This window comes from Cannabis sativa, chromosome 6, assembly GCF_029168945.1.
Source record: "Cannabis sativa cultivar Pink pepper isolate KNU-18-1 chromosome 6, ASM2916894v1, whole genome shotgun sequence".
Classification (NCBI taxonomy): Eukaryota; Viridiplantae; Streptophyta; class Magnoliopsida; order Rosales; family Cannabaceae; genus Cannabis; species Cannabis sativa.
The window spans coordinates 69,828,428-69,849,107 of NC_083606.1; the positions used below are offsets into that span (position 1 = coordinate 69,828,428).

The following is a 20,680-nucleotide window of genomic DNA, read 5'->3' on the forward strand; positions in this document are numbered from 1 at the left end:
CAACTATAAATCATGTTAACATACTTGCATTTTATGAAGCAAGTAGAGAATGTGTGTGAGTGATATCATTGGCATAGCATATTCGGGAAACATATAGATTGCACTCAATAAAGAAGTATCAACCCAAGCAATTCTCTATGGATAATACTGCTTGCATCGTTCAACTAAAAGGAGGTAAATTGAAGGAGATAGAGTTAGAACACATTTCACGAAATTCTTCTTATACGCTTCAAGAAAATGCATATTGGTGTTCAACATATTCAATCAAGTGTCAATCTTACAAACTTATTCACAAAGCTATTACCAACATCAACATTTGAGAAGACGGCAGACAAGATCGAAATTCGTCGATTAGAAGATCTCCACAAATGCCTAAATGAGGGGGAGGGAGTTAGTTTACACTATACTCTTTTTCTTTTGACCAAATTTTTCAGCAAGATTTTTAATAAGGCAGTTATATTATGGACATCCAAGGGGGAGTGTTATAAACATTAATAATTATGTGGATGTCCAAATCTTTTATTTATTATCATGAATTGTAATCAACATTCCTCTTTTCCTTAGTTTCCCTTTTTCTTAGTTTCTTAATATCTCACTCTTGTATTTGTATAAATAGGGGTTCACCCCATTGGAATAAACACCTCAGAAATTCTCATTCACTTTCTCTTTCTCTCTTCATCTTATTCTTCTTTCATCTCTTCTACTTTATATTATTTTATATTATTTTATAACACAAATATGATTTTAAATTGATTTTTTATAAAAATAAAATTTAATAATAATCTGATCTAGAGATGTTATGACAAAACTGTTTACATTTTTTATATTAGTTCGTGTTAGAAATTATTTTAAAATTAGATATATTAAAAAAAATAAAATTGTTGAAAAATGAGCCCATGGTCCTATTTTTACTATTTTATAAAATATAAAATCTATTTTGTCATTTAACAAAACACATGGTCCAATTGGTAACTTTTGCCAAACACAAGGTCTAAAATGATATTTACCCTACGTAAAAATTACAAAAATACAGTTTCACAGAATTTTAAATATTTTTATGATTTTTTTTATTTTATTTACAAAAAATACGGTTTTTTATGTTATACTCTTGTTAATTTATTGTTGTTTTGATATTATTTAAATATTATTTTCATGTTACTTTTATGTAGTTTTTTTGTTATTTTCGTGTTATTTATATGAAAAATCGTAAAAACATATATATAAAAAAATCTTTAAACATAAAAATGTAATTTTTTTTACAAAAAATTGTACCTTATGTAATTATTCCAAACTTATTTATATAGTGAGCCCACCCCTAAACTGTGTGACAAGTTAGTTTGTATTTTTTTTCTACAATCACACCCCTTGCTTGGTAAAGTAATTTTTATATTTACAGAAATTTAGTTTTTTGTTAGATTCTGTCACATTATTCTATTTAAATGTTGATGTATTTTTGTAAATTCACAGCTTTGTCATTTAAATTTTTATAACTATCAAATCGTATCCCCACCAAATAAAAATGAGAATGATTCAAAATTTTTTTTTTATATAAAACTTATAAAATTAATTTAGATTTTTAAAAAAAAATATTTTGAATGATAAAAATAAATTAAAATTTTAAAACTAATTAAGAAATTTAAAAATTAATTATTTTTTATTAAAAAAATCTATTTAGACAAAAAAAAAAGTATATAACAAGTTTGAATCTATTTTTTCTCAAAAAATTTAAATTTGTATAAGTAAACATAACATTTTTAATTTAATTTCTAATTTTTTTAAATAATTTATATTTTTATTCAATTTATATTTTTTTTAAAGATATGTGTTTGTAAATATAAATAAGCTTGATTTTCTTCTCACAAAATCTTAGTTTGTTTAAATTATTTATTGGATTTTCAGTCATCTGATTAGCTTCGTGCCCGAGTAAGTCCAAGGGCGACCCAAAAGATCTCGCGCGTACTTAAAGGGCAAATGTTATCTAAATTTTTACACGATGACGTGACATTCATCTAGGTGACACGTGGAGTACATTTTATCACCTGAATGGGAAATTATACTCTTAGTAAGTCGTACAGGAAGGATTAATATTTAAGTTCACACACAAAAGCTGTGACATCCGAGCAGGGTACGCATAAACATCCAACTAGCAAGTGGCTCACATGTACTGACTAGGGGATGTGAGTTATAAATTTTAGAGATATATCTCATTTATTCTCAATCTTGCAAATAACAGTATAATTTCTAAATTTATGGGATAGATTCACATCTTCAAAGAAGAAAAGGCAATCTGCCAAGTTTTCTTTTTGCTCATTGTAATTATAAAAACTAAACTAGTTTTCTATTTTATTTCTTATTGATTAGGAAAACTAATTTCATGTAATTGAGCCTTATAAATAGTAGATTTACCTTGCTATTTAGGGAGAGAAAATTCATTTAGAGAGAACACTCAAAGAGAGAAATTTCGATCCAAGAGTAAATTACTCAGTGATTATTGTAAGAGCTTTTCGAGAGAGATCAAGACATTCTTGTTCATCTTCTCACAAGTCAATACAACTAAAGAGGAGAAGGATATTACCATCAATAAAGGGTCGAATCTCTATAAAATCTGGTATTTTCTTTACTTTATATTATTTATATTTTGTCATTTAATTATTCATAATCATTTTAATTTGACTCATTTTCGTTAGCTAAAAGTGAGATCAACATTTTTCATGCTTTTAAAGCAGCATGAAAGATGGTTGTGTTTTCATCACCATTTTTGATCCAATTTGTTTTAGATTTTTGAGCTAACAAAATTATAGGCTTTATGATAATGCGAGTACTGATCTCTAGCACATTGCGCATTCTCCATTAAAAGACTATTTAACATGTCTTTATTTAGAGCTTCTTAGATAATCAACATCTCTTGCTTTACTTGAATTTTTGCCTTATGTATTTAATTGAATCCTTAGTTATTGATGCTTTTTAATACTTGTTTAAGCCTTTTCAATTTTCAAACTAACTTGTACATAAGGAGTACCAGAAATCAATTCCTCCCAACTCCTTCTAACTTCCTCACATAATTGTGAGTGACTTCCACATATTGAAGTATCTGAAGGGTTTCTTAATCAAATTCACATAAAAGAAATCAAGATAAGACTATGATCAAAGCTACTTTCGGAGAGGAAAACAACTTCTAAATTTGGAAGTGTGTTTGTCCACCTTGAGCTCACCAAAGCTCGATCAATTTTAGAGAGAATTTTTTCTTTTGGTTGCTATTTATTATTCCAAATAAAGATAGAAATAACATGAGTACATGAGATCCTCCATTTGACATTGTGTCAAACATTCTCAAAAGCTCTTAGAAGGCATGTTGTGAGCCTTTTTCTTCACTCTTTCATCATGATTCAATATCTCATTAAAATTCTTTACTACCATCCAAGCTTCATCAATTTCATTTGCTAGGTCCTTTATATCTTGCCAAAGTATTTCTCTCTATGCCTCCTCATTAAATCCATACACAAAAGTGATATAAAAATTTTCAGGGCTATGAATTGATTGAGCAATACAATGAATCATTTGACTCGTACACATTCTTATATCTATAAAATACATACAAGAATCCCAAGCCACAATTATTCTCTTTTTATCTAGCCAAGAGTTATTATCAGTAAAGCATCAACCAGGAAATAAACTAACATAGAGCGACCCATATTTTTATTCTTCACTTTTATTTCTAAGAGACTAACTAGTCCAATATTTTTTGATTAAATCAATTGCTTAATTTCGCTATGTTTCTATCGTGAAGTCTTGATTAAAGCTTAATTTATCAAAACTTCTTATGGCATTTATCACGACATTGCGGATAGTGGGCTTGCTCCTAAATGGCTTAAGCCTCTAAATGGGGTGCTCAAAGCCAATATGGATGCTACAATTAATACTACTAACAATTTTTGTGGTTCGAGTTTGGTGTTACTGCTATGTAACTCTTTAGGATAGGTGCTAGCCATTGCTCTTTAACGTTTTGTGGGATGCTACTAGGGCTGTACATCGGTCGGTTTGAGTTGCTAAAATTTAAGTTAAATCCACCCAATTTAAAAAAAAAATCTATAAACCGACCAACGGTTTGGGCGGTTTGGTCGGGTTAACCCGCCCAAACCGGCCAATTTTTTTTTTTGTTTTTAGTTTTAAAGTCAAAATTAACAAAAATTTTAAAAATAAATTAAAAATATCACATTCCACCAAAGTACAATACCATATATATGACTTTAAAACTAATAATTAAGTATATAACTTTATATTATTATATATTTAATCATTTATATTATATATAATAAAAACTAAAAAGTTTAAAAAAAAAAATAAAAGTGCAAAATCAGGTTGGTCGGGTTGGTCGGTTTAATTGGGCGGGTTGGACTTATTTTCAATCCGCCCAATTAACAGATTGGGCGGTTTGTAATTTTTTCGGGTTATTTCGGTTTGTAATTTTTATCGGTTTTTTCGGTTCGGTTTAAGCGGGTTATTCGGTTTAGGCGATTTACAAATTTTTTTGTACAGCCCTAGATGCTACTAGCTTGAGTTTGGAAAGGCTCCCGCGATTTAGTAGGTAGTGTTCCAATGTAGTGAGTTTGGCTACAACAATATTTACTTTGAATCTGATTGCAAATGTGTTTATGTTAAACATACTAATTTTGGTGATTTGTAGTCTTCACTTGGATTAGTCCTTTGAGATATTATTTGAAGCTTGTGATTTTTTCGTATATTTACATTCATGTATTGCTCTAGAAAAATAAAGGGAAATGCTAGGACTAACTCTAATGAATGTTGTCCATATCATATTATGTGGCAAGAGAGAAGAGAATAGTAATAAAAAAAAAAAAATCTAAAATGAGTACTATCGCCCTTTTATATTTTTAATTAAAAAATTGTGATTGTCTAGTATAAAAAAATTATGATTGACTATTTTAGTTGTCCCAATTAGAGATGATTTAATAGTTCTTTTAAGGTATTAAGTAGTCTAGAGATATTTTTATTAGTATAATTAAATATCAAGTGTTGGTGGTTGGTTGATTCTCTTCAAAGTTTCTAATTAAAGTTTTATGCTGTTTTTTATATTTTTTTCAGGTAGAACTTCAGTATTTTATTGAGTTAGGAGCGTTGTTTGAAGATGTTATAGCTTTATTGTCTAAATTTCCGGGGGCAGTTTTGTCCCATGGGGCTTGCTCTAAGATTTTAGCGGCCCATGGTTGGCAAAGCATGCTCTGCGGTTAGACGATGAGCTATCTTGGTTCGAGGAGGTTCCAGCGCCGGTGGCGGACGTGGGCGTCGTAAATTCATGAGTGATTTTAATCACTTTGTCAAAAAAAAAAAAAAATATCAAGTGTTACATATTTTAATTTAATAAATAACATAAGAAAATGTTAATTACTTACAATACACCATATCAATATAGTATTAGACATTTTAAGGTTTCTAACAACAATACTCAAAAAGTAAATATTGTAGCCTTTTTTTTGGAGTATTGTTGTTAAGCACTAGTGATGCTCAATATATCTTATATAGATGATACTTTAACGATATTTTTAAATTTTTTTTTTTTTAAATTACATGAGATTTAATATTTAATTATATTAACAATAACAGGAATGATGCTTAGATAATTTTTTTTTGTCGTATTTGTACTCGTTCTTTTCTCATATTTTGGGTAATGCTTTTGACCCATTTTTTTTATTTTTTTTATTGTTTCTTTGAAGTATTTTTCTCAAAAAAAAAAAAAAAAAAGAAATTAAGAAAACACAAAATAATATTATATATTTTTGGTGAATTTGGCGCCTCTCAAAATGTTATTTCCTGGAAACAACGAAACAAACCCTTCTTTCTTTTCCTTTTGAGTATTCTTTCTTTGACGTCTGTGGTTCGATTCCCCACAATCTCACTTATTTCCATTTATTTAATTTCATTTCAATGAATGAATAAATAAATAAATAAAAACTCTTCATCTCATTCCTAATTATTATTATTATTATTATGTTAATTAATTTCATTTCACAGTTTTATATTCGACTTCCACTTCACGCTGTTGCATCTCTCTCTCTCTCTCTCTCTCTCTCTCTCTAAAACCTCTCTCTCATTCTTCTTCTCTCTACTCTCTCCTCCCTCCATGGATTCTCCTCACCATTTTTCTGTCGTAAAGGTATTTCCAGCCACAATTATGCATCAAACCCTAAGCTTTTTTCACTACTCAGTTTTTTTTTTTTGTTGTTTTTGTTTAGGGCGCGAAGGTTCTCATGGTTGGGGCGGGTGGGATTGGCTGTGAGCTTCTCAAGACTCTCGCTCTCTCTGGCTTCCAAGACATTCATATTGTGAGTTTTTGTTTTTGTTGGAGGGTTAATTTGAGTTTTGGGCTTTATTTATTTATTTATTTATTTATTTTTTTGGTTTGTGCGAGTGACTCTATTGGGTTTTAGGTTTTTGGTTTGTGTTTAAAGTTCATTTCTTGATTGGTTCAATTTCCCTTTGTGGTTTTGGTAGGGTTTTAATTTTTATTATTGTTAGTATTTGGGGGCTTGACTGACGTAATCCTACTATGATAGTTGGGAAATTTGATTTGCTTACTGAAATTGTCACTTTTCTTTTTTCAATGATAGCTCCCGCTAAATTGGGTTTTGTATGGGATGGTCAAAATCTAAAAGAATTAAGTGAAAGTTAACTTGAATATTTGTTTTAGTAGTCATGTGTGTGTAGTGTAGGAGAGACTAATTTTCAGCCATGGGTTTAGATTGGAAGTTGAGTTTATGGTGGTGGGTTATGTTTATTCATGCCTTTATGTAATTTACACTAACAGAGTTATGATATGAAAATTCATTTTACCGTGAGTTACCAGAGCAGAATAGTTAATCGGGTTCTGTTGCTTTTAAGCTCTCTGTCTGGAGGACTAATTTTCTTTAGACGGATTCTACACCGAGTTGTATTAGGCACCGGTTTATCTTCTTGTTTGGTTTATATGTAGTTTAAGATAGAATACAAGTGCACTTTGAATGCAAAAAACTATAGTCATGTAAAAACTTGTTTTCATAAAGCATGTAATTTCAGCATTTTGTTTTTGGGTGGGATAGTGGTGCTGGTGCTTCATTAATTTGATGATTTCCTTTCTCTTCACTCTCAACTTTATACTGACTTCTTAGTTGTAGTAGAAGTAGGCTTGATTGACAAATCATGCATCTTTTTTTTCATTGATTTCTTGTTCTACTTTTTAGCTATAAATCACTTATTATTATTAATTTGTTTTTTTGGTTATTGAACATTTTCAATTATTTAAGCATAATAATAGTAGACATCTGGATGCTGTAGCCTAACGTTGTGTTTAAGAGTAAAAAAATTCATTATTTTGTATTGTGATTTGTTTATAGCTATAATTTTGTTAATTTTATGTGGCTAAGAAATTTATGAGGTTGCTTCTTTTCTTGTTGGTCCTGTGGATGATGCTGACATGGTTTTTGACTTTCTATCATAAAATTCTTGCAATCTCTGTAGCTGTAAATTAAACACAAGTTTGTATCTTGTTGTTTGGCTGTCCCTAATTCGTTTATTGTAAATTTGTAGATTGACATGGATACTATAGAAGTCAGTAATCTCAACAGGCAATTTCTTTTCCGACAATCACATGTTGGGTTATCAAAAGCAAGAGTGAGTACATTCACATGCCTTTGATATGAATTAAATGTGCACTTTATGTGAGGAGGTGACAAATTTTCTCAACAGGTTGCACGGGAGGCTGTCCTAAAATTTAGGCCTCAAATAAGTATTACACCATATCATGCAAATGTCAAGGATTCTAACTTTGATCTGGACTTCTTCAAGCAATTTAATGTTGTTCTGAATGGTCTCGACAACTTAGATGCAAGGAGACATGTTAATCGTCTCTGCTTGGCTGCTGAAGTTCCTTTGGTTGAAAGTGGGACCACTGGGTTCCTTGGACAGGTAAAGTACTTAAATTGACTAAGTAGTATTTGCTACACAGTAGGGTTTGGATTAAACTTAACCTCACTAAAATGTTAATGTGGTTACTGGTTAGTACTATTGACGAAACTCTTCAAAATTTTGCATGTAAAGCATAAGGACTGTTTATAAATATACAACATGTGAATAAATTGAGTCATCAATGTGCATACTGACATACAATGATGTGTATGAAGATTTCTTTTCATCATTGTTTCGATGTCTTATAACTTTTTGAAGGGCAAGTGTTTAAATATGCATCAATCTTAACATGTAAGCCTGTATGTTCATAGTAAATAAAAAATAATGAAAACCGATTGTTCTGTTTCTGTGTAGACATAAAATTTTGATACTTGGTGGTTCGTGTACTGCAGCTTAAGAGTAATTTCTTATTGTTTCAAGCTTGAACGTAAAAAAGATTATACAAATTCAAGTCAATATGGCCGTTCTTCGCAACATATTGGCTTACTTTACATTTATTAAATTTGATCTAATTATACTTTTCTCTCTCTTTTACCAATCTCCTTGGGATATGATACAGGTCACTGTGCATGTTAAGGGGAAGACAGAGTGCTATGAATGCCAACCTAAACCTGCCCCCAAAACATATCCTGTGTGTACCATTACAAGTACTCCATCAAAGGTATTGATATAGAACTTAGTCATTCTGTATGCTTTTGAAAGTTTACTTCTTTGCAACTTCTATAAGTGAATACAAAGTTATTTCTTGGTAGTGACTTGCTGCTAATTATAACAAGCTTTATACTTTCGTAGTTTGTTCATTGTATTGTATGGGCAAAGGAGCTTCTATTTACGAAGTTGTTCGGGGATAAGAACCAGGAGAATGATTTAAATGTGCGTTCGGGTGATGCTGCTAGCTCATCTAATCATGTAGAAGATGTATTTGAGCGCCGAAATGATGAAGACATTGATCAGTATGGGAAGAGAATATATGATCATGTATTTGGTTATAACATTGAAATGGCCTTATCTAACGAGGAGACATGGAAAAACCGTAATAGACCTAAGCCTGTATACATTAGGGATAGCTTGCCTGATGCGCCAACTCAACAGAATGGAAATGTGGAGAAAAATGGGACAACCAATGATCCATCATCAGTGTCTGCTATGGCATCTCTGGGCATGAAAAATCCACAGGATATATGGAGTCTTAAGGAAAACTCAAGAATCTTTCTTGAGGCTCTAAAGCTATTTTTCTTGAAAAGGGAAAAGGTCAGTTTGGACTCTTCTATTGTTGCTTCCTTTGAATATCTTTTATTATTATTATTAATTTCTGTCTCTTAGTTCTACCGTGTGGAGATTTGAATATCATTTTGGTGTGGATGTTTGGCAGGACATTGGGAATTTGACATTTGACAAGGATGATCAACTAGCTGTAGAATTTGTTACTGCTGCTGCTAACATTCGAGCTTCTTCTTTTGGAATTCCTTTGCACAGTCTGTTTGAAGCTAAAGGTATTGCTGGAAATATTGTTCATGCTGTTGCAACAACCAATGCCATTATTGCTGGATTGATTGTTATTGAGGCCATCAAGGTACTGCAAAATGATACAAAAAGATATAGGTGTGTGAAGTTTCCTTTCTACTGCCTATTTGCCCTCTCTCTCTCTCTCTCTCTCTCATGTATTGTAATTTGGATGGAAAGTTGTCTAACCTCTCAAGTTGGGAGCATATAAGAATATGTGTAGGCGGCATAATGTGTCGAGAATCTTTTTGGTAGCTGCTTTTCTCTTATATGTTCCTAAATTTTATGCAGGATGACATATTGTCTTGAACATCCTTCAAGAAAGATGTTACTGATGCCAGTGGAACCATTTGAACCTAACAAGTCTTGCTATGTTTGTTCTGAGGTAGGTTGCCTTTTCACATTGGAATACTATTTTTCAGTATTCTTTAGCTTTGACATTTGAACTGCTATTCCGATCCAATCACATACATTTTGATTAAATGCAGACACCTCTATTGCTTGAGATAAATATGCACCGTTCAAAGTTGATAGATATCATTGAAAAAATAGTTAAACCCAAGCTTGGAATGACCTCACCAACTATCATGCACGGGTCTGATATTCTCTATGAGACCGGTGATGATCTTGATGAGGATTTGCTAGCATCTTATGCTGCCAAGGCTGACACGGTATTGCACTGCCACTTTTACTGCATCTCCACATAACTCGCTTGTCATTTTAATGATACTTTACTAATTCTATCTTTCAAACTCGTAGGTGCTGTCTGAGCTTAGTTGCCTAATGAATGGTGGGTCAATGCTCACCATTACTGATCTTTTCCAAGAGCTGCGTTGCGATATCAACATTAAGCACAGGTTTCTTCATTTTACTTACCTGCTTTCTTGAATTTCAGCTACATGAGTAATAACTTAGATGCCATATACTCATTGTTAACAATCCTATCGCCCAGCTATAAAGATCTAAGTAGCTTAGATTTCATTGTGTTATAAAATAATAGAAGTGTCCTTAACTTTTCTTATCGGTTTTTAACAGAGAGGCATTCGATGAGGAAAAGGAACCCGATGGAATGGTCCTTTCCGGATGGAACCAAGCTCCTTCAGAAGAGAACAATGGCGGCGACAAGTCACCGGACAACAACGAGAAAGAAACTGTTTCGTCAAAGAAAAGAAAACTTTCGGAGGATGGCCTCCAAAGCGAAGAAACTACTAGAGCCAATAAGAAACTCGAAGTCATTGACGAAGACGACGACCTTGTCATGCTTGATGATGGGGACTTTGGCACCTTCAAAAAACGTCAAAGCTAGTGATAGTAATTGTAGTCGATGGTGGAGTGTAGATCCTAATTTTGTACTATTAGGGGGAGTGAAAAAAAAAACACTGATTCTTTTGGTGATCATAGAATTGTTCTTTCGAATAGGGCCTTATTTTGTAGTCTTTTTTTTTTTCTTTAATGGAGTTAGGAAAAAAGATTAATTAGTTGTCCTTGCTGGTGTTGTTCACACCCCCTTTTGTGGTTATTATTATCACTGTAATCAAAATGTGTATTCTTCCTAGCTCAATTAACATAGAGAGAGAGAAAGTGAAAGAGAGAGAGAGAGAGAGAGAAAGAGAGGAACTTTAGTGCAAATGTTTAAATTTATATAACTTAACTTTTGGAAATGTGATCCAATGACCCTATTAATTAAATACTCTAATTTTGAGCATTGGAAGAAAAGCTCTTGTCTTCTATTGTTTCATTTTATTCTTCTTTACATTTTTGTTCTTAATTTGTTAAAAGGGTTGACACAGACAATAAACAATAAGAATACAAAACCTTTTCATTAAGAAATATAGTAGTTGTAAATACAACAAAACTCCACTTCAAAACAATAATTAAACTGCAGAAAATTGAAACCCTTCATATGTTTCTAATGTTATACATATCTCCTCTACTATATCTATATTTACATAATCTCCAGAAATATATCACAACCAACAAGAGGGTTTTATTATTATTAAGTCAAAATCATTACTACCACTTCTTTTTTTCTTTCCTCTTAACAAAAAAAGGCCTTAGACTCCAACATGACAAGGGGGTGAACATTGGTTATTAGTAGGAAGAGTTCGACAAAATGAAGGATAATTATTTGGTGGAAGAGGTAATATGATATGATGATGATCATTAGTTGAGGTTGCTAATTTGGTTCTTTGATCAGAATACTTCTTCCTCTTCTTGGCATCTGGAATGTGTTCTGGCTTTTTAAGGTCTTCTAAGCATTGAACATCTGCCATGCATGTAAATGACCTTGATTTTCCTGAATAGTACCTTGACAATCCTCTCTTGCTACTCATCATCATCAATACAAACACAAACACAAACACAAACAAAACATTATTATTATTATTGTTATAAATATATGCATGGACACATATTACGAGATAGGGTACAAATTCTGATTATTCGTCAATAATTATGATTAGAATTTGTACCCCATCTGTAGGTATTATTAGTACGTATACTCTATCGTACTATTATATTATTTAGAGTATACTTACCAATAGAATATATAAATTTCGATCATTTATCAAGGATCAGAATGATCATAAATTTATAATTTTATTGGGAAGTATACTTTATCGTAATTTTAAATTTTACGATCATCAGAGTACAAACAAAACATTATTATTAGAAATTACCTATCGATGCATATACAAATTCTAATCATTCATTAGAATCTGTATTCGATCATCGATAGGTATACTCTAATCAAATTTTTTGAAACATATACAATTAATAAATAAATATATAGTCTTACTTCATTGGGAGATTTGTTCTAAGTGCACCCATGTCAAATGTATTCATGATCATTTTGTTGTCAGCTTCTGCCATGTTTTTTTTTTCTTCTAGAGAGAGTTATATATATATATATATATGAGTGATTTTCCTTTTTGTTATGATGAAGATGATGAATGTGTATATATATATATATGATGTGTATATAATTATAGATGGGGTAGAAATGAAAGTTGGAGTTGAGGATGATGAATAGTTTTTAGTGGTAAGGTAACCATCAAATATAAATTAGAAGATAAGAGCATACCACACACGTCATATATATCAAGTTTTTTTTGGATGTTGGACCATTAAAAGTGGATTCCCTTTTAAGGCTCTTAAAAACTCCCCATATATTTATTTATATTCCCCAATTAATACTAACATATATAATAAATTATACATTTTTTTTCTTTAAGAAATTGAAAAAATTAAAAATTTGGGGTGTAAGGATATACATGCCAACCTCATCACCACAATTTTTTAAAATAATAATAATCAAAATAAACTTACCATCACAAATATAAATTTATGGGTAAATCTACAATCACTATTTAAATGGTTGTTTTAATAATTTTTTTATTAATTTTGACGCATAGGAGAATTTTTTTAGTTTTTTTTTTATTATTATAATTATTTAAAATTATTTGTAAATTTTTTAAAAATTTTGAGTAGTTCACAATATCAAATACTAAGATTTATCTTTTGTTATACGCACGATTATTTTTTTGTACGAGTGACAAGTAACGGTTTAAATCTTTCTTTTAGCACTGTAAATTATTCAGATTTTTTTAAAAATTTACAAGTAATTTTATATATTTATAATATATATGACCATAAAAAAATTAGACTATATTTTTTAAAATATCAAAACAAATAAAAATCTACCAAAACAACAATAAAAGAATCTAACACATAAATTTCCTAACTTATTTATACAATTCGGTCAATTTTTTCTTCATTTGCATTAAGTATGGCTTGTAAGGCCTAATTAATATACTATACATGGACATGAATAGGACAAAAAATATTGTGACTGTTATAAATAGTATTAATTATGTGGATCTCCAAATCTTTTATTTATTACCATTAATGTAATCAACATTCCTTTTTTCTTAGTTTCCCTTTCTCTTAGTTTCTTAATATTTGACTCTTGTATGTGTATAAATAGGAGATCACCTATTGGAATAAAACACTCAGAAAATTCTCATCTCTTCTCTATTTTCTTTCTCTAAATTATAATATTACATAATACTAATATTTTATAACACGTTATCAGCACGAGCCTCTAACCAAGGTATGACAATGTTTTTGTTATGTGATCTCGAATTGCTTCAAAGTCATGATACACTAAATATATATATGTATATATATATACTCATCTGACTGAAACACATTCGAATTAGCCATTTTTTTTTAATGAATTAATATTTATACAATATATGTCTATGCTTATATATATCTATATAGATGCTTATATATTATATATGTGTGTTGATTTGTTTATCATATTATATTGTTTAATCTTATTATCTTATTCTATATTGTACTATATTTTGTTGTATTTTTTTTTTCAAAGTTTATGTATATGTCTAATAATTTACACTTTATATTGATATAGTTTTATCCATGGCAAACCTTGCAAAACTTGATTTTGTGGCACTTGATATTTCTGGAAAAAACTATTTGTCATGGATTCTTGATGCTGAAATCCATTTAGATGCTATGGGTCTTGGAGACACCATCAAAGATCAAAATACTGAAACAAAACAAAATAAGGCCAAGGCTATGATTTTCCTTCGCCATCATCTCCATGAGGGGTTAAAATCTGAATATTTAACCGTAAAAGATCCTCTTGTGCTTTGGCAAAATTTGAAAGAAAGATATGACCATCAAAAAACTGTCATATTGCCAAAGGCTAAGAATGATTGGTTGCACCTGAGGTTGCAAGATTTTAAATCAGTAAGTGATTATAACTCTGCAATGTTTAATATCACTTCTAATTAATGTTGTGTGGAGAAAAAGTTACTGACTATGAAATGTTAGAAAAAACATATACTACTTTTCATGCCTCTAATGTGCTCCTGCAGCAGCAATATAGAGAGCAAAATTTTAAAAAATATTCAGAATTGATTTCATGTCTTCTAGTAGCTGAGCAGAATAATGAGCTTTTGATGAAAAATCATGAATCTCGCCCAATCAATGCGCTCCATTCCCTGAAGTGAATGCTACAATTGCTGACAATCATAATCATAGTCGTAGTCGTGATCATAATCGAAGTAATAGACGTGGTCGTGACCATAATCAAAGTCGCAGTCGTGGTCGCGATCGCGGTCGCGATCGCGGTCGAAGCAATGTTTGGCATCGTAATGGTCAAAATAAAAATTCATATACTCCAATGAAAAGCACAACTACTGAGAACAAGGGAAAAGGTCCTCAAAATAATAATCATAGAAATTCTGAAAATTTATGTTCCAGATGTGGAATAAAAGGACACTGGGCACGCGCCTGTCGTACGACAAAACACCTTGCTGATCTTTATCAAGCATCTGTGAAAGGAAAGGAGAAAATAGAAGCAAATTTTGCCTATCAAGATGATGGTTTTCTCAAAGAGCCTTTGGATATTACGCACTTAGATGTTGCAGATTTTTTTAATGAAGATCTCATTAATAACAACATGAATATCGATAATGGAGATGGGAATGTCCACAATTAGTCACTTTTCTTTGTTATGTTTTTTTTTATTATCATTTATTTACTTTAAGGTGTTTATTTTATTTGGCATATTTATGTAATGACCTTTTATTATTTAAGCATTTATATTTTGAACTTATTATGTTTTTTTTGTTAATGAAGTAATGGACATTTGTCATTCTATACATGATTCTACAAATAATGGTGATGATGTGTGTTTGGTGGATAGCGCAACCACTCATACAATACTCAGAAGTGATAAATATTTTTCAAATTTATCAAGAATGAAGGCAAATGTTAATACAATATCAGGCACTGCAAATTTAATTGAAGGCTCTGGAAGAGCCATTATATTGATGCCTAGAGGAACAAAAATTATTATAGATGATGCCTTATTATCCACCAAATCAAAAAGGAATCTGTTGAGTTTCAAAGATATACGTCGTAATGGATATCATATTGAGACAATAGATGAAAATAATTTTGAATATCTTTGCATTACATCTATTGTTTCAAGAAAAAAATGCATATTAGAAAAATTACCTGGTTTGTCTTCAGGTTTGTACGTTACACGTATAAGTACAATAGAAACTCATGTTATTGTGAACGAGAGGTTCACAAACCAGAAAAATTTATTTGTTATTTGGCATGACCGGTTAGGCCATCCCGGTTCAATTATGATGCGTAGAATAATAGAGAACTCACATGGTCATCCATTGAAGAACCAAAAGATTCTTTTATCCACTGAGTTCTCATGTGCTGCTTGTTCTCAAGGAAAGTTAATCATTAAGCCCTCACCGGTAAAGGTTGGAATTGAATCCCCTGGATTTCTTGAACGAATTCAGGGCGACATATGTGGGCCTATTTGCCCACCATGTGGACCATTAAGATATTTTATGGTATTGATAGATGCATCAACTAGATGGTCACATGTTTGCTTATTATCTACTCGTAATGTAGCATCTGCAAGATTGCTTGCTCAAATAATCCGATTACGAGCACAATTCCCAGACTATGCAATCAAGACAATCCGCCTTGATAATGCTGGTGAATTTACATCACAGGCTTTTAATGATTATTGTATGTCAATAGGGATAAATGTTGAACATCCTGTTGCTCATGTACATACACAAAATGGTCTAGCAGAATCATTTATTAAGCGCCTCCAATTAATTGCAAGACCATTACTTATGAGAACAAAACTCCCAATTATAGCTTGGGGACATGCTATTTTACATGCTGCGGCACTTGTACGCATTAGGCCAACATCATATCACAAATTCTCCCCAGTACAATTGGCTTTTGGTCAGGAGCCAAATATTTCCCATCTAAGAATCTTTGGTTGTACAGTATATGTTCCGATTGCTCCACCACAACGAACAAAGATGGGTCCTCAAAGGAGGCTGGGAATATATGTTGGGTATGAATCTCCATCTATCATTAAATATCTCGAACCCACAACTGGAGATGTATTTACAGCACGTTTTGCTGATTGTCATTTTGATGAGACAAGTTTCCCAGCTTTAGGGGGAGGGGAAAAGAAACAGCTGGAAAAAGAAATTATATGGAATGCACAATCATTATCTCAATTTGATCCTCGTACAAATCAATGTGAACTTGAAGTTCAAAGAATAATTCATTTGCAAAATATTGCAAATCAATTACCAAATGCATTCACTGACCCAAAGAAAATTACAAAATCACATATTCCAGCTGAAAATGCTCCAATTCGAATTGAAGTCCCAGAAGGACAATTAATTAATGATTCTAAAGCACGTTTGAAACGTGGTAGACCAGTCGGTTCCAAAGATAAAAATCCTCGAAAAAGAAAGGGAGCAAATTGTAACACCCTAACTATCTTAAGCGTATGATTTTTAAACGTACTGTGCAGCTCGTTGCTAATCAACGAGGTTTATGGAAAAACGTGATTAATTAAAATTTTGCTTTTTAATTAAACTTATAAACCATATTATAAAAGTCTCGGGATCCCGATTTATAAAATCATTTACAAACGTTTTAACTGTCTAACTTTTACATCAAAATAAAGTCGTCTAACGACCAGTTACAAAAAAACTCAGCCTTGCTGTCCCGAGGATCGTACGCTCCAGGCCTAACCGCCCCGACATGTACAACCTTCATAAGCTCGCTCACGGTCCATCAGCTATAGCCTTGCCTTTACCTACACATGAACATAAACTGTGAGTCGACAGACTCAGTAAGAAAAGCATAATAATACTCATACATAATACTAACTGCCGTGTCCAACACGATACTGAGTCCCGCTACTGCCATGTCCAACATGGTACTGAGCCACTACTGCCATGTCCAACATGGTACTGAGTTCTGAACGTTCATAGGGACGGTACTATTGACACGTAACAACCTGATCGGTCGAACCGGTCATACTCCGCCGCCGGTCATACTCCAACCCTGTACCGACGTGTTACTATATCCTCCCGATCGGTCGAGCCGGTCATACTCCATTCTTGGTCATACTCCGGCTGTACCGACGGGATACGTCAATAGCACGGAACCACCAACCAAGTGTCGGCTGATCGGTCAAGCCGGTCATACTCATTCTTGGTCATACTCCAGCCTGTACCGACGTGACAGGGTTGGATGGTTCGAAGCCAACATACAACTAATGTAATCTAATAGGCTTCCTACATGCTCGCTAAACATGTAATCTACATATGCATACTGTTATACTAATCTTACCTGGATTCCGATTTCGGTGTGCGTCAACTCCGACGGAATCGAAGCCGAGCTACGGATTGCGGCTCCTAAACCATAAAAATCACAACGCTATAAGTGACACGCTAAATCACTTCCCGGGGACTAAAACTTGGAACTAAAAGTTTCCCTATCGATAAAAAGCATGGCAATACCCCTAAAAACACAAAAACGAGGAAAACTAGGGTCCCTGAATTTTCCCCAACCGGTAGACCGGTTGCCCAATGAATCGGTTCGAAAATTCGAACCCTCATCCGGAATCCGGATGTGCAACCGAATTCCGGTTCCTCGCGAGCGACCAACTAAAATTCTCATAACTCGACCAATTCAACCCCAATTGGTCCCAAACTTTCCAGACCTGTTCTAAACTATCCCTAGAACAAATCCAAGGCATCAAAACCACCCAGAAAACACATATACAAAAATCACCATAGAAGACCAAGCTTTGAGTTCCAAAACTCAAACTTGGTTAAATCCACTAACATGCATCCAAACCTATTTAATTCTACTCAAATAAGCATGAATAAGCTTCTGAAAACATACAAGAACACCCAGAAATTTCACAGAAACGAAATGAACCATTTCACTCAAAAATCACATATTTGCATAGGAAATTCAAAGCTTTAAACAACACCACTAGCATGCATTATAACCTATATAATCCATCCATTTAAAACCTAGTTAAGCTACTGGAAACAACAATTAAACACAGCAGCAAGAACTTCAAATTAACATGCATTTTCTCAACTTTTTCATCAAACAAACTCAAGAAAACAAGGTAGAGAAAGCACATAAAGAAATACCTCAACAAGGGATTACTAGAGCTTGCAATCCAAGCTTGAATCACCACAAAAATTCCAGCTCTTGAACCCCAAGTTTCAGCCGAAAAAGAGAGAGAGAGAAAAGGGAGTGTTTTCCTTGAAATTTTTCTTTTAATTTGACTAAGTGTTGAAATTTTGTGGAAAAAGGAATATAAATCACATTACTCATTTTATTTCAGCCATGTAATAATAAAATAAACATTTATTTTTCCATTTAATAAATCACATAAGACAAAATACTAATGGGGCAAAAAGACCATTTTGCCCCTCCACCATAAAACCACATAAATCATACTAAAAGGGGTATTTTTGGGAAACTCTAAATTCCCGGCCATTCCCGACATTCCCAATGTCTAAAACCCGTCCCCAAAATACTAACATACTAAGTTGTGATTTCTACTGAGCCAAACGTCGAGTTCCAAAATACCGGACACCGGAAATGCGAAATATAAAAACTACTGATGACATAATCATGCATTTCTGAATTCCATAAATAACAGTAATAAATTATTTAAATAGCTATAAATAATTTCATAATTTAAACATAAACAACTGATAATTTCCAAATTAACTAAGCGGGCTTTACACAAATAATCAAGATGGCCCTAATGAAGAGGCTGAAAATTTCGAGGAAGATGTTGACATAAACAAATCTCTTGAAGAGATTCAGGTACCTGAAAATATTAGCAATAATGAGATCTCAATAAATTATGTCAATACAAGAAAAGAATGGAACCGACTCGAAGTAATTGTCGACAATATTTTTGCTTATAATGTAGCGCTAGAAATTATGAATGAAAACGAGGATCTTGAACCTAAATCTATCAAAGAATGTCAAAATAGAAAAGATTGGCCAAAATGGAAAGAAGCAATTCAAGCAGAATTGAATTCACTTGCTAAACGCAAAGTATTTGGACCTATAGTCCAAACACCTGAAGGTGTGAAACCCGTTGGATACAAATGGGTATGTTTACGTAAAAGAAATGAGAAAAATGAAGTTGTGAGATACAAAGCAAGACTTGCAGCTCAAGGTTTTTCTCAAAGGCCAGGTATTGATTATGAGGAGACATATTCTCCTGTGGTGGATGCAATAACATTAAGATATTTGGTTAGCACATTTGTGAGTGAAAAACTCGATATGCGATTAATGGATGTAGTCACAGCTTATTTATATGGATCACTAGATAGTGATATTTACATGAAGATCCCTGAAGGATTTAAGATGCCTGATGCATATAATTCAAGCAATCGAGAAATGTGCTCAATTAAATTACAAAGATCATTGTATGGATTAAAACAATCAGGACGCATGTGGTACAATCGACTTAGTAAATATTTATTAAAAGAAGGATATAAAAATGATCCTATTTGCCCATGTGTTTTTATAAAAAGTTCAAGTCCTGAGTTTGTTATCATTGTTGTATATGTTGATGATTTGAATATTATTGGAACTCCTGAAAAACTTTCAGAAGCTGTGGAATATCTAAAGAAAGAGTTCGAAATGAAAGATTTAGGAAAAACAAAATTTTGTCTTGGTCTACAAATTGAGCATTTAAAATGTGGAATTTTCATTCATCAGTCAACTTATACTGAAAAGATTTTGAGACGGTTTTATATGGATAAATCACACCCATTGAGTAGCCCAATGGTAGTTAGGTCACTTGATGTAGAAAAAGATCCTTTTCAACCTAGAGAAGAACATGAAGAGCTCCTTGGTCCAGAAGTACCATATCTTAGTGCAATAGGAGCATTGATGTATCTTGCTAATTGTACAAGACCTGATATAGCTTTCTCTGTCAATTTATTAGCAAGATTTAGTTCTGCTCCAACATATAGACATTGGAAAGGGATTAAGCACATACTCCGCTATCTCCAGGGTACTATTGATAAAGGATTATTCTATTCTAATAATTGTGGGTCACAACTTATTGGCTACGCAGATGCAGGATATTTATCTGATCCACATAAAGCCAGATCTCAAACTGGCTATTTGTTCACTTGCGGTGACACTGCTATATCCTGGCGATCAACAAAGCAAACTCTGGTGGCTACTTCCTCAAATCATGCTGAGATACTTGCAATTCACGAGGCAAGTCGAGAATGTGTTTGGTTAAGATCAATGACACAACATATTCGAGGAACATGTGGATTAACAT

General features: G+C 32.5%; 2 protein-coding genes across 2 annotated transcripts; one reads left to right on the forward strand and one right to left on the reverse strand.

The window, feature by feature from the left end:
- Positions 1–6,002: 6,002 nt before the first annotated feature.
- LOC115725108 (SUMO-activating enzyme subunit 2) lies at positions 6,003–11,178 on the forward strand. The gene is made up of 11 exons (XM_030654536.2): positions 6,003–6,172; positions 6,252–6,341; positions 7,582–7,665; positions 7,741–7,959; positions 8,519–8,620; positions 8,752–9,210; positions 9,332–9,561; positions 9,754–9,847; positions 9,951–10,133; positions 10,222–10,319; positions 10,498–11,178. The coding sequence occupies exons 1-11, from the start codon at positions 6,140–6,142 to the stop codon at positions 10,766–10,768; spliced, it is 1,863 nt and encodes a 620-aa protein (XP_030510396.2). The 5' UTR covers positions 6,003–6,139; the 3' UTR covers positions 10,769–11,178.
- Positions 11,179–11,256: 78 nt separating this feature from the next.
- Positions 11,257–12,573, reverse strand: LOC115725109 (uncharacterized). Its single transcript, XM_030654537.2, has 2 exons — positions 12,260–12,573; positions 11,257–11,787 (listed from the first exon to the last, which is right to left on the reverse strand). Exons 1-2 carry the CDS (start codon positions 12,331–12,333, stop codon positions 11,517–11,519), a joined length of 345 nt encoding a protein of 114 aa, XP_030510397.1. The 5' UTR covers positions 12,334–12,573; the 3' UTR covers positions 11,257–11,516.
- Between the last annotated feature and the right edge of the window lie 8,107 nt (positions 12,574–20,680).